This window comes from Mytilinidion resinicola (genome assembly GCF_010093595.1).
Source record: "Mytilinidion resinicola strain CBS 304.34 unplaced genomic scaffold BDZ99scaffold_9, whole genome shotgun sequence".
Classification (NCBI taxonomy): Eukaryota; Fungi; Ascomycota; class Dothideomycetes; order Mytilinidiales; family Mytilinidiaceae; genus Mytilinidion; species Mytilinidion resinicola.
Window position 1 is genome coordinate 867,770 of NW_022985445.1, and position 13,741 is coordinate 881,510.

The window sequence follows — 13,741 nt, forward strand, 5'->3', positions numbered from 1 at the left end:
CATTTTTGGAGCTTGAGCTTGATGTCGTATCTGTGGCGGGCAGTCCCACCTGCAGTAGTAATCACGAGGCCGAGGGATTAGATCCTCGGAGGCTAGGTAGGATCAGGGGCTACGCGCTCACAGTTATCGCGGCGCATAATAGGATCACCTCGTGCGCGCCTGAGGTTTTAGTTTATCTCGAACGTGGGAGGGGGAGGATTGCGCGGAGCGATTAAGACGGCGAGGGCTGGTGCGAAACTAGACGCCTGGTAACGAGGCACGGAAGGAGCCTGATTACATACCGGGTCTATGCTGTGATACTGAACACCGCACCGAGGTCGGAGCTGAGGCTCTAGAATATCCAGAGGCTCGAAGCTGAGCCCAGGTATCGACGTAGCGAGCACAGAGGTGGTACAATGAGGACCCGCCGCTGGGGCGCATGGAACCCAGCAATGCTATTAGTAGCGAAGACCGGGAAATAGAAAGCAGGCGATAGAGAGAGGGTAGACTGGCTATATCTGGCCTTTTGACTGTCATCAGATTAGAACAGTGGTTGGTGTTGGCCCGTGTGTGCTTCCTAATCCAACCATCCCGACCACACAGATTGCTGGGAATGGGGCTTATGCAGGGGGACGGCCCAGGAACAGAACACCTTTGGAAGCAAACGGCGAGATCACGGCGGGTGAGGCTCCTTCTGCCAGGGCCGATGCTAGAGCCGAACGGAAGGGCCGCTGCGTGGCTTGAACGATGGCCATTGAGTGGGTGATGGTGTGAACGCCTGAGACAGCAGAACGGCGAGGCGAGGCGAGGAGTATGATAGATAGACGAGCAGTGGACCATGATGAGAGGACACATGTCTTCACTGATGCGGCGATGGAGTGGCATGGATGGTTGACCAACTTGATGCCAGATGTTTTGGCCGAGTATACAACCAAACTGTGGAGCAGCTAGCACTGTGTAGGCATATAGCTCGTAGTCTTAGGATACCTTTGTAACGCCACTAGCCTTCCTAGGTCGCTATTGCAGTGAAGCTGTTGTAGGAGCTTTGTCGCCCCGAAGTCGCTTCAGAGGAGAGGCGATCAGGGACTAGATGGGGAAGTTAAGAAGCCCGAGTCTTTGGTTTTGTGGCTGCTGCGTTTACTGTACCTAGAAACGAGTGCACAACGTCTGGAGACTTGCAGGACCTGTGGTGAAGCATGACGCAGCAGACAGGCAGAGAGTTGCGGATAGATTGGCCTGGCGTGTTGGATGCTTGGCACTCATCCTTCTCCAGGGTCGCTCTCCACACCCGGGGACCACAACTCCAAACAACCTTCGCATCGATACCGCCATCCAACTCGATCACTAGGGCGGAGGATTCCATACTCACACTTTCTAGCCACGCCAGCCAGTCCGACAAAGCACAAGAGTTGCCGACGATAGAGGGCAACATCATCGGCGTGATTCTGGCGAGAGCCTGTCCATCAACGTCTGTCTATTTGCATCAGAATCACGCAGGCTGCTTGGCTCCGAAGACCTCCTGTCTGTCCTCAGCAGCAGCTCCTTAGCTCTATCGCAGCTCCTTCGCCCTATCGACGCCGCTCCAAGCAGCCTGACCGATGCCAGCCGACGGCGTCTGCTCTGGTAGCGAAGGGGCGCCGTGTGCGAGAAGAGGACGACGTGGTTCGGCCTCCCGCACTTGCGATGCATCCAGGCGTATGGCGCTAGATATGCGCCCGATACGCGGGCCGCAGGCAGAGTCTCGAAGCTCGAGTCCCGAGCGAGCACTGTGAAACGGCTTTCGGCTGTCAGCAGAGGGCGTGGTTGGACCGTCAAGAATAGAGAGCTGACCTGCGCAGTGAGGCCTTGGCAATGCTGCGCCCAGCGCCCGCGAGAGAGCTTTTCCTGGTGTTGGACTGGTGGGTAACCCTCTGTGTGCTATTTTTGCTGCGCCAACACCAAGCCCCAGGCCCCCAAACTCCCGCCCTCGAGCTTGTCCCTGTCTGTCACGATCGTCGGCTCCCTCATATGCTATTGTCCGGACCCCGGGCACCTGGGCTGACTTCGCGACCATGGCCTCGCTCACCAAGACCGGACGGGGCGCTCTGTGCGAGAGGCGCAGACGAACTAAAAAATATACATAGCTATGCCATTCCTCTACCCATAACCGCCTGTTGCTTCTTCTCACCGTGCCAAATGCAGTGCCCACAGAACATATTCCCCGGAGGTCTTGGTACAGATATCTAACATCTCAATTCACGTCCTTTGCCTCTTCTCAGCATTTTTCATACGGACACGCTCAAGCACGCTGGTGCCATCTGCTTATAACCCTTGCCACCCCCATCAGCCCTTCTGTCTGCTTGGGGTCCAGTCTCTTGTATATTCCCATCTTCCGCCATGGCTCCTGAGGCCCCCAGTCTCGACATATCTTCCTCTTCCCTCAAACACCGCAGTCTCTCCTTCTTCACCAAACGCGAGTCCACTCCCGCTTCAGTTGCTCGCCAAGTCAGCATGCGTGGTCCGACGTTCCATCACAGCCTGCGGTGGAAGTCTTCCAAGAAGCGCGACGCAAAAAATACCGCCACTGTTCTCCGCGCCGTCCCAGAGGCCGACGCACCTTCGGCTCCCCTCCCACAACGGGCAGAGCGAGATGCAGCACCATCGCCTAACGACGAAATACTCCACGCCATTGGCCGCCTGCAACCATCTCCAGACAGCACGTCTCGCCCAAACACGCCTCATTCGTCGCGCACCTCGTCGTCGCGCGCACCCAGTGTCACGTCTTCCCCATTCTCGCCTACAAGGAGTCGTCGGGACAAAGTCAGTCCGTTCCCGAGTCCCAAGGTTGGAGTATGGAAGGATGGAAAAGCGCATTGGGATTCCGCGCCTAGCATCCCTTTAATTGCCAATGCTAGCGACGCATTCGCCGGGCTCGAGGCCACGCCGATAACCGACCAAGCTCCCGCCGAAAAGAAGAATCGCAGGCCGAGAATACAGGTCATCATTCCCAATGATCAACGAGCGATGCCCTTCCCAGCTCTGGCTTTCTTCAGCCAAAACAACAACATACCTCACTATGACGCCACAGAGGTGGTTTCCGGAGTATCACCGCCCTCAGGATCCCGGAAGCTTCCACTGCGTACATCTGTAGTCTCGCCTCTTATGACAAATATGCCAAAACCAGCGAGGCCAAGTACCGATCCTTCGTCGCACTTGGCTATTGCCGAAGAGCAGCCAGAAGACTCGGGGCCAGGCCATAGGCCCCTGCCCTCCATGTCGACATCCGATGAGGACTCCCAGATTGGAGACGATGATGCATCATCCAACTATAGCAAACACTCATCCCGGACGAGCATGGATAGCGACAGCAGCCCACGCGAAGTGAAGCCGATTAGCTTGCACTCACGGTCAGGCAGTGTTGTCTTCTCCATACACTCTCCTGTGGCTGCAGGTGTCTTCGATGATGATGCTTCTATTGCACAAAGGACAGCTCCGCGGGAGTCAAGTACTCAAGATGTCGAGGTTTGCTTGCAGGTCCCTATGATAGAGGAATCTCCTATACTTGGATTGCATTATCAACACCCCACCCCACGAAAGGGCCAGAAAGCCTACGACGTTCTTGGCATCTCCCGTCCACAGCGAGGAACTTCGACTGCATCTCTTTCAACATGCCGACATTCGGGAATTCAAAGACGCACGTCATCTTGTGGTCTATCTCGAAGAAGCAACACGTCCTTGAGAAGAAAAGAACTCCTCGAGCGATCGCTAACGAAGCGTCTACCGCCAACTCCCCCAAGCCCTACTCTTAGTGAAGCGGAACACGATCTTGAGCACCACCTTACAGCCATTAACGATGATAGCCCTTACAGCCCTTTCGGACTAGATCAAGCTGTGAACCGCACAGTAGAAGTTGAAGGGGATGATCTTTATGCACACCCTGCTCCTGTTGTACCTCGAAGATCCAGCAAAAGGAATACCATTTTGTCCCCAACCATGCTGTCGGCATCTCGCTGTCCCCCTACTTATATCGCTTCCCAATATCAACAACCAACCGGAAGCCTTAGTCCGCCTGTCCCCACCGATGGACTCAAGCGTTCATGGAGCAAAGGCAGAGGACAAAATCTTACTGTAGCTATCCCCGAGGCTGCAAAGCGCTTGACGAGCGATTTTACCTTCTCGCCTATCCCTATTCCAGAACCTGCGCATAATGCCGACCGTAACATCAGCCCCGAGGTTGCTGAAGGAGTAATCCTTAGCATTCTTCAAAATCTAGAGAGTCTGGACGACTTGTTTGCAACAGCAGTCGTTAACAAGGGGTTCTACCGTGTCTTCAAGCGTCACGAATTAAGCTTGATGAAGAGTGCTCTTCGAAATATGTCTCCTCCTGCCTGGGAACACCGCGAGATCTGTCCTCCTGATAGTGAGGAGCAGGATCTTGAGACGCCAAAGCAAGTCGATTATACGCCAACTTCCTACCTGCAATACTACATACGCGACATGTATATCATTGCCGCGCTCAAGTCCTTGATACTCGACCAATGCCAATCATTTCTACGACCGGAGACAGCGGCTGCACTCGCCAGCAATGACCAGGTGATCTCTTCCGGTTTAGATGATACCTTTTGGCGTATATGGTCATTTTGTAAACTTTTCGGATCTGGCAAAGGACGGGAAGACGATGTTGTCGCTCAGATGGACTGGCTAAAGGGAGGACTACTTGTCCACCAAAACGGCTGCCGAGGGACTATCTTCAGTACCCATTCCACTGATGCTAGCAGCATCCTTGCGACCGCCCCAGAACATTTCGCAAAGGGCAATGAGGGTGGCCTTACAACAGAGCAGCTATACGACATGACGGAGCTGTGGAATTGCCTGGGGGTACTGCTGCAGGGGTTTGAGGGTAGAACCGAGCAAGCACGTGAGTATGGCGTCTACGAGTCAACAGAAGTGCGTGGAGGTGACGTTGATGGTGAAGAGTTCATGCTTGGTAAGATATTTCAATGGAGCTTTTTGCGACAGTGTTCTAACGCAATGCAGAGGAGTGGTATCATTATCTACTCACCCTCGGCCTCTCCACTATCCTCGACCTAGCCACGCCTTCGAAGCTGCCAGATGCGTCTTTGTTCGTCCTAGCATCGGAGAATGGATGGGTCAATTGGAAAGCCCCACAACACGGTGGCTCTCGCAAGACTTTTCTCAAGGAAGCAGTTTCGCGCGTCTATGAGGACAAGATCGCAGCTTCCTTTTCTTCCCAAGGACAGAAGGAGATGATCAGGCAGCTTTCCAAGCAAAGGATCCAAAAACACATCCTGGAAATACGGAAGAGGAAGATGACTGGCGAGATCAGGGAGGTGCGCATGAGCCAGGAACGGCCCATGAGCAATTGGGAGAGTGTCTTCACCAGGTTCGCGGGTCCGCAACCCCCAGCTTCCCGTGCACCCTCAATGAGCTCGCCCCTTTCCGCGAGGTCTCCCCTTGCGCCTGTTCCAGAAACAAGCCATTCGGGCTTTGTAAATTTGGTGCCGCCTCCTTTGGAGAACCACCCTGCCTTCCTCCAGCACCCGCTACAACAACAAATCAATCAGTCAAGTAGTGCCGAGAACACTGCCGAGAAGGCGATCTATCGTATTGTCGAGATGGGGTTTACGGCCGACCAAGCCCGGCATGCGCTGCGCATGACTGATATGGGCGACGGCCTTCGAGTTGATAGGGCAGTGGAGTTGCTCCTACGAGCATAGATCTCTCACGTCTTTTTCTACAGCGTTTTGTTACATTCGCTTCTTGTTTTACTATCTATTTTCAAACTTTGAGAGTTTCTTATGTCAAGGGCGTTTGATTAAAAGCGGCATTGGGTTGCTTTTATTTGTTTGGAGCCCATTATCTATGATACCCCATTCGCTATCAAGAACTAGTAGTGGTAAAAGTTACCCAGATATCAAGACATTCGTTAGAGGACCTACATCTCACATGGTTGTAGTTCGTGGGAGGGTGTGTACAATATACAATCCCGGAAAGACGCAAGGGCGATGAAATTGAACCTCATCTCATATCTGTGCAGAAATTTACATACACGCATGTGACTTAATATGGGCGTCATTACCAATTCGCTCACCTTTTAACTGCGCTAATATGTTCAGGGTACATAAGTTACTGATTAACCAAGAGAAATATTGTGATCAACCATTCTAGACTTTTGAGCCAGTAGGATCTTTTCCATATCATACTGAATAGTGATACGTACTCAACCAATCAGATACAGCCAGAAGAATCACGTGCAATTGGAGGCCTCAAAATTTTGGGTCGCGAAGATCCCGCGACGACGAACGACATCATCAGTCCACAACAATCCTTAACGACCCGAATGGATCGCATGCCGACCCTGGAACTGCGAATGGAGAGTTATGAAGCCAGCACCGCTCCATAGTCTAATCAGCCCGTCGCCTGCACTGCTGAGGTTCCTAAAGTCCCAAGTCGAATGTCCTCGGTCCCCGAGTGCACTCTCATCATGTCGCCGCGCGGTCTCGACGCAGACCCGCCGCCACGCTTCTGCCAGCAGCTTGAAACCAAAGGCGACATTGCGGACCCAAACTTCTACGCTTTCGGCTTCGCAATGGCCTGCTCTTGACCCTGCGTTGCGACCTCGATGCCCGCAGGTGGCGATATTTCCACGGACTCCGAGACTTGAGACTCAGCAGTATAACCCTTTCGTCTCGTTTCGCCGTCCTTTTACAAGCGGTACTCGGAACCATGGGTGGGCTCTGTGGGGGGGCAGAAAGGAGAAACCAGTCAAAAACAACACACGGAGTGACCTCCCTCCGTTGTCTGGCTTCTTGGGCGACAATGGGGGTCTGGGGCGAGTTTTGCGGCCTACAAACGACCTGAAACTGCGGTGTACTGAGTTTGACGAGTGCGGTAATGTCACCCTTGTGAATGGAGAGTTCAAGAAGAGCGAGCTCATTGCTAAGGTATGTGTATTGCTGGCCTTTGCCTTCCCATCCTAGTCTGGCATGGGCAGAAGGGATCGCGTTTTATAGATTTGGGATGAGTTAAGCTAATTGGGTGGGAATTGATAGTATGGCTTGCTACCTCGCGATCTCCGCAAGATCGATGCCTCTGTGCTACCGCATATCCTCGTCCGCCCCTCTGCGATCCTTCTGAACCTACTTCACCTCCGTGTTCTCATAAAAAACAACCGCGTGTTGGTTTTCGATGCCTATGGTACCACAGACTCGTACTCGCAGTCACAATTTATGTATGATCTGGAGGGAAAACTACGCCAGAAAGAGAACGCGGCGAATGGGACGCTGGCATACGAGTTCCGTGCTCTAGAAGCTGTACTCTTGAGCGTGACGCAAGGACTAGAGAGCGAATTTGAAGGCGTGAGCGAGCCTGTAGTACGGGTTCTGCGAGAATTGGAAGAGGACATCGATCGAGACAAGCTCCGATATTTGCTCATCTACTCTAAGAAACTCGGCACGTTTGAGCAGAAAGCGCGTTTAGTGCGAGACTCGTTGACAGAGTTGTTAGAAGCGGATGACGATCTGTCGTCTATGTACCTCACCGAAAAGTCGGAGGGGAAGATACGAGGTGAGGATGACCACACTGAGGTTGAGATGCTGTTGGAGAGTTACCATAAGGTCGCCGACGAGATTGTTCAGGCGGCTGAGAATTTGGTGTCAAGCATCCGAAACACTGAGGAGATGTAAGTTTATATTCTTCCTTAGTTTTTTTCAAGGTATCACGATATTGACTTCCCTATCAGCGTCAAAGCAATCCTCGACGCAAATCGCAACTCGCTTATGTTACTCGAGCTCCGGTTCTCAATCTTCACCCTCGGCCTCGGCGCTGGTACCTTCGTTGCTGCTCTCTACGGCATGAACTTGAAGAACTTCCTAGAAGAATCCGACCTAGGTTTCGGCGCCATCTCCGCTTGGTGTACCCTATTCGGCGTCATTGTCTGCGTTTACGGCATCAAGCATCTGCGAAAAGTGCAGCGGGTGAGTATGTGGGGCGAGCACGGCGTGAAAGCCAAGCAAAAGCGCACTTGGCCAGACTGGGGCCTCGTGGGTGGCCCCGGAGGCGCGGATAGGGAAAGATTAGGGATGGGCGTCGCGGCGGAGCGAGAGAAATTCGCTGCCATCGCTGCGAGGGATAAAGCGTGGGCCGAAAAAGCAATAGCTAAGAGGAGGAAGGAAGACGGTTGCGGACCATTGACTAAAATCGAGTAAATAGGCGTACGACATGCCACCTAATTTCAGGGGGTGTTTATAGGGAAGAGTCTCTACTCTTATCTTGTCGTGCGATTTCTGGGTCTCTCTTCTCTCAATATAAGACTGGGAATTAGAGAGTTGGTTCCTGCATAGCGAAGGCGTTTCAGGGGCGACTGCCGCAAGGCATTGTTACCGTATACGGCTTTGGGGTTGTTTTGTATGAGTTGTGTAATCGTAGATATATACGAGTGAGATAAGATATATACCGTGAGTGTTTCTTTTTTGCCTCTACTTGTTGACTACCTCAATGCAAGATTATCTGAAGCCCTGGCGAGTGTTACCCCTGGCTCATATACTTACCTCCTATGTGCCTCGGGGTACTTCAGGCAACAGTAAAATGGTTTAGACAGATTTCCGACGAGGCATTGCACTGTTGAGACTGCCCAGGTTGCTGGGATGTTGATGTTGGCGAATTCTGGGAAGGCGCGAATGGCATCGCGCTCAAACGTTATTCACCCCAAACACTCGCGCTCATCATTACATTCACCTCCCCAGCCTTTTCAACACGCTCTCACATTCACTCAAACCTCCCTTGTCAGCAGTCGTTTGAAGGCTGTCTTTCAGTCCTACCTACCTCTGAAAGCTCCTCTTGCTATCTTTTGCTGTGGAGGTCCCAAACCCACCAGCAACTCCTCCTCCGCGAACCGCCATTTCTCCGTCCGATTCCACGCATAAGGTGTCTACGGCTGGTATGAAGAGTGTTGGCAGCAGTGTCTCTGTGCCACTGCCGAGGGGCCTCGTCACCTCACTAGGTCGGCCCACTTTCTTCCTCCTTGATGTAGTGTGTTACTAATGAATGACTGCAGATGGATCAGCGAGGACTGCGCCACATATCCCACAGCGCAAGAAAATCGTTCTCATTTCAGCTGCATGCTCCGCGGCTTTCTTGGCAGTTACTGTCCTCTTCGCCTTTCTTCTGTTTGGCTTCCAGGTGAATGCCTCCACGGCCAGCTACATGCCAGGCCGAGGTTATGCGGTCACCATCTTTCCAACGATTCTGCTGTTGCCTGCAACGTTCTCAATTATCATTGCTTTCGCTACTATCGGGTCGATTTTATATCTGTCATCGTTTTTATATGCCCAATATCTGGTTTCTCAAGTTGATGGGGGCCGCGTCTCTCTCCTCACCCGCACCGAAGCCGGACTCTTCGTGGAACTCCTGACTGGCGGATTCGTTCCTTGGCTGCGGGCATTGAAAGGCTGCTTCACGCAACGCCGTCGAACCAACATTCTCATCAAGTCTGCGACTGCGCTTTCCACGGCACTGTTTCTCAATTGGTAAGTACTATACTCCTGGAATCCGCTTCCTCTAACGAATACTAATCGTTAAATAGCCTGATCCTCATCGCCATGGACGTTGCGCTTCACATTTCCAGCAAGATTGTGGACGTTGAGGCTCCTACCACCACAGGCCATCAGGCCCACATATGGGGCCGCGCTCTCACCACAGACTGCGCCAAACCCTCATCTTTCCAAAACGATTCGTTGTTCCAGAGAAGGTACGGATCTCAGAACTGCCCGGTTCATCTTGGAACCTTCAGCGGTGAGGAAGAAGCCGGTCAAACGGCGAAAAACTTATCTGCTACAAATCGAGTGGTCACATCGGATGGCGTCGCACTTCTTGTCGATGCACGTGCCGCTGACAACGCGTCGTTCACAGCCTCGACGTTCGGCTCGACGACCAGCTGCGCGCCCGTCGGACAGAATTGCCAATTGGATGATGTCGGACTTACTTTTATGTGCACCACGTTTGGATTCGCCGGGAGTTTCTCGAGGTCTTTCGTGTTGGCCCCAGCAATCGACTCGTCTGTATCTGAAGGGACCGTTCCTTTCCTGGTTGCAGCGACCCTTGCGGGATCCCAGGGCGCTTTCAAGGACCTCGTACGGATTCTACCGCCATTCTATCTCGCCGGAACAGCTCAATCCTTACTGTTTTCGAGTGCGCATCACAATTCAGCCGATGGCAGTACGCCCGCACCCCTGGTTTGACTCAAGCCCTGAAATCTGAGAATCTGGATCTGTCCCTCGTGGAACTCTTCCTTAGCCCAATGGTACCAGGCATGATCCAGGGTTACAGTGGCTTTGGCCTCAACTTCCTTGCAGATGCAATGGCGAATGCATCGAATGGCGCAACTTCCCTCGCTCAACTGGCAGATTCCTTCGCGGGCGTCTTCAACCGAGTGGCAATGGCCACTGTCGCGTCCATGACCCGAGACATTCCAATCGACTCGGACCTCGCCTCTTATCGAGTCACAATCGTGTTGCTGCCGCTAGCTATGATTATGATGGTACTGAGTACACTCATGGCAGTCCTGGCGTCGGTCCTTGGAGTCCTTGCTTACAGGGCTTGCAGCAAGCCTGGTGTTCTCTACTATCAGTGGGAGTTCTCAATGGTGGATATGACCCAACAGTTTTTCAACCCGATTGCTAGTATTACTAGCCCGGCGGTGGCCCAAGGACATCAGGAGCCGAACCACGTCGCCAAAGGGCGCGGTCCTGCCGATAAAGTCTCTTCGGCGTGAGAAATTCCCAACGACTCACACAAAACATGTTTTAGGAGGATTTGTAAGCGTCGGTGTCAGTTTTCGCTTGTTCGAAGCTGTCGAAAAGACGGAATACATATCATATCTAGCAAAACATGTCACATGTCGGCGAAGCAGATGGCATGTTGGATATGCAATGAATGAGTAGCGGCACTAGGTTGGTGGTGAGCAGGCTGTGATGAGTGTATATATGTCGACTACTTAGTAGACTAGCCTGAGAGCATTTGAAGAAGAGAGATATTTTGCAAATCGAACATTATACACTGGAAAGTGGTAGTAGAAACACCTTGAGTACAAAGTAGCCGTACCCTTTTGCCCCCACTACATTTTTTATCGATAACAACTTTTGTGAACTTCCATTCCCACTTCGTCCATTCCTTTCTACCTTCAACTTAACACACTTCACCATGGGAACCCCTAGTGAAGTCCCAAAACGCTCCCGACAGCAGCTGTCAAAGGGAATGGAACACATGCGCACTGCTGTGACCATTGACCCCATCTTCCTGCCCAAATCCCCACCACTTGAAACCGACGCGTACGGCGTCCCAATCGCCCTCGAACCAGTCCGCAACCCCACGTCTCGATCGCACAACCCCGACAATAACCAGAAGAGGACAGACCCTTTTGCATTCGGCTCGCGGCTATTGGAAGAAGGGGACAATATATTCGAGTTCAACGCGTGGGACCACGTAGAGACGGATGATGCGTATAAGGAGTTCTCTGAGCTGCAGTATGCGAAGCAGAGGGAGGCACCGGTGTCTGACTTCGACAAATGTACTATTCCCATTCTCATGGCTCTGAGAGCTCGCGTACTTGTCTGAGTGTCTAACTAATATTCGTATTGCAGCTCGCTTCAATGGCAATCCCGCGAGATGGTGGAACCTCTTCTATGCTAACAACAAGACGAACTTCTTCAAGAACCGCAAATGGCTCGCCCAGGAATTCCCAATAATAAACGAGCTCACCACACCCTCCGCTCCTCCTACTCTCCTCCTCGAAGTCGGCGCCGGAGCTGGCAACACCGCATTTCCTATATTAGGCTTGAATCAGAACCCGAGTCTCAAGATCCATGCTTGCGACTTCTCGAAGAAGGCGGTGGATCTAATACGTGGGCATGAAAACTACGATACCAAGTTCATACAGGCAGATGTGTGGGATGTGGCTGGCGAAGAGCTACCGCCGGGACTGGAGGAAGGAACTGTAGATGTTGTCCTCATGATCTTTATCTTCTCGGCGCTGGCTCCGTCACAGTGGGATCAGGCTTTAAGAAACATATATCGCGTCCTGAAGCCTGGCGGACAGGTCTTGTTTCGGGACTACGGCCGCGGCGATCTTGCACAGGTCCGGTTCAAGAAGGGGCGGTATATGGAGGAGAATTTCTATGTTAGGGGAGATGGGACTAGGGTCTACTTCTTTGAGAAAGAAGAGCTGGAGAAGATTTGGGGTGGTGAAAGTGCCGAGCCGGATTTATCGAGCCTTCATATCGAGGAAGAAGAGAACCGCCCCGCTCAGCCCGTTCAGGAAGAGAGTCAAATGCCAGCTTTCGAGGTTATTCACATCGGCGTCGACCGCCGAATGCTGGTGAACAGACAGCGCAAGCTGAAAATGTACCGGTGTTGGATGCAGGCTGTTTTTCGGAAGACTGAACAGCAATTACAAGCTACCAACGGTGATAATGCCAAGGTAAACTCGGAGAATCAATGAACTGGAATCTTCTACATTCGGATTTAGCGGCTTTACAGCCGCCCTTTCCTCTCAGAGGTCCGCAACACTCAACATATACCCACACTAGTTGTATCTTTCTCTGGCCGCTTATGCGAAAGGCGATGGTTTCTCAATGCAATACCTTGCCAACTCCTTTGCACACTCAAGATAATCTGTCTCCTCAGTCATCTGCCTTTCCTTTTCTCGAAAGTTTGTAAAGAACTTCCAAATGCGGAGAGAGTACGTTCGAGTGATGAATGTAAGGATTTCTAATTGTTTCATGTGATTTTACGAGCCATTTCTGGGATGTATGAGGGGAAAGACCGGTACCGCGGCTGGCTAACTGTCATTACACTGTATGTATACTATACGTACGATGACTCAAGTTCCGGCGAAGACTTCTCATCTTTGTAGGCACCGCTCTTTTCCCCTTCTTGTTCTTCTGAAAGCCAAGCCAGGCGAAAGGCAGCGTGAGCAAGCCGAGGACCACGCCAAGGACAGAGCCGACGATGGTCGCGATATTTGCCGCGTTTCCTAGAGAACCGCTGTTGGTAGCGGCTGCCAAGGTGCCGGACGGACTGGAAGATCGCGTAGGGTTTGGCTGATGCTGGACCGCGGATGTCGTTGGCGGATGTCGTTGGTCCAATGGTGGATGTCGTTGATTCAAAAGTGGATGGCGAAGTCTTTGAAGAGGTGGAGGGCTGTAGAGTCTTGGTGTCAGCGAAGGCGCTCACGCAGACGAGATGAGTAGACGGTAGATATTACCGGAGATGACGAAGAACTAGAAGCTATTGAGGTTGATGAGAGTACAGCTGTGGAAGGGGTGGTGGCATCGTCAACTATGAACACAGCATCGCTGTTGAAGGAGTTGCTGTCGGTAAGGTGAGAAGATTCTGATACGTCGCCAAGCCATACACAGAAATGGAAGCCCTCCGTGGTTGGCAGATCCTCGATGGTTTGCGCTGTCCAGACATAACTTCCGGGATCATCTTGGTAATCTACTCACTCAGCTACAGTCGCAGCATTTCTTTAAGTCGCACATACCAAGCAACACTGGAGATTTCCACCCACTACCATCGGCTTGATAGACTGCGAGCGAGATGGGCACGGAGCCCCAGTCTGTGGTCCAACTAACGACAACTTGGATACCTGCCGCGACATTGAATCCTTCAGGAAGTGGAGACGAGAAGTTTTTATCCGCTCGCACGAGCAGCGTAACGAAGGACAGATTGACCATGGTTAACAAAGCATACATCGTTAGTGAAA

At 52.3% G+C, this 13,741-nt stretch overlaps 7 protein-coding genes across 7 annotated transcripts; 4 read left to right on the forward strand and 3 right to left on the reverse strand.

Moving 5' to 3' along the window:
• Positions 1 to 177: 177 nt before the first annotated feature.
• BDZ99DRAFT_305543 (uncharacterized protein) lies at positions 178 to 961 on the reverse strand. The gene has a single exon (XM_033714226.1). It carries the CDS (start codon positions 862 to 864, stop codon positions 274 to 276), a length of 591 nt encoding a protein of 196 aa, XP_033577106.1. The 5' UTR covers positions 865 to 961; the 3' UTR covers positions 178 to 273.
• A 306-nt stretch (positions 962 to 1,267) lies between these two features.
• On the reverse strand, positions 1,268 to 2,118 carry BDZ99DRAFT_462746 (uncharacterized protein). The gene has a single exon (XM_033719917.1). It carries the CDS (start codon positions 2,030 to 2,032, stop codon positions 1,529 to 1,531), a length of 504 nt encoding a protein of 167 aa, XP_033577107.1. The 5' UTR covers positions 2,033 to 2,118; the 3' UTR covers positions 1,268 to 1,528.
• Positions 2,119 to 2,355: 237 nt separating this feature from the next.
• On the forward strand, positions 2,356 to 6,013 carry BDZ99DRAFT_498337 (uncharacterized protein; the record flags this gene model as incomplete). Its single annotated transcript, XM_033723573.1, has 2 exons — positions 2,356 to 4,945; positions 4,996 to 6,013. The coding sequence occupies 2 exons, from the start codon at positions 2,356 to 2,358 to the stop codon at positions 5,694 to 5,696; spliced, it is 3,291 nt and encodes a 1,096-aa protein (XP_033577108.1). The 3' UTR covers positions 5,697 to 6,013.
• Positions 6,014 to 6,298: 285 nt separating this feature from the next.
• Positions 6,299 to 8,455, forward strand: BDZ99DRAFT_462748 (cora-domain-containing protein). The gene is made up of 3 exons (XM_033719918.1): positions 6,299 to 6,923; positions 7,032 to 7,660; positions 7,721 to 8,455. The coding sequence occupies exons 1-3, from the start codon at positions 6,360 to 6,362 to the stop codon at positions 8,184 to 8,186; spliced, it is 1,659 nt and encodes a 552-aa protein (XP_033577109.1). The 5' UTR covers positions 6,299 to 6,359; the 3' UTR covers positions 8,187 to 8,455.
• A 1,878-nt stretch (positions 8,456 to 10,333) lies between these two features.
• On the forward strand, positions 10,334 to 11,006 carry BDZ99DRAFT_462749 (uncharacterized protein). Its single transcript, XM_033719919.1, has one exon. The coding sequence runs from the start codon at positions 10,505 to 10,507 to the stop codon at positions 10,748 to 10,750; it is 246 nt and encodes an 81-aa protein (XP_033577110.1). The 5' UTR covers positions 10,334 to 10,504; the 3' UTR covers positions 10,751 to 11,006.
• A 146-nt stretch (positions 11,007 to 11,152) lies between these two features.
• BDZ99DRAFT_442677 (methyltransferase) lies at positions 11,153 to 12,475 on the forward strand (the record flags this gene model as incomplete). Its single annotated transcript, XM_033717823.1, has 3 exons — positions 11,153 to 11,545; positions 11,619 to 12,224; positions 12,267 to 12,475. Exons 1-3 carry the CDS (start codon positions 11,179 to 11,181, stop codon positions 12,473 to 12,475), a joined length of 1,182 nt encoding a protein of 393 aa, XP_033577111.1. The 5' UTR covers positions 11,153 to 11,178.
• A 288-nt stretch (positions 12,476 to 12,763) lies between these two features.
• On the reverse strand, positions 12,764 to 13,712 carry BDZ99DRAFT_520238 (uncharacterized protein; the record flags this gene model as incomplete). The annotated part of the gene is made up of 4 exons (XM_033725505.1): positions 12,764 to 12,776; positions 12,851 to 13,176; positions 13,241 to 13,473; positions 13,520 to 13,712. The coding sequence occupies 4 exons, from the start codon at positions 13,710 to 13,712 to the stop codon at positions 12,764 to 12,766; spliced, it is 765 nt and encodes a 254-aa protein (XP_033577112.1).
• Between the last annotated feature and the right edge of the window lie 29 nt (positions 13,713 to 13,741).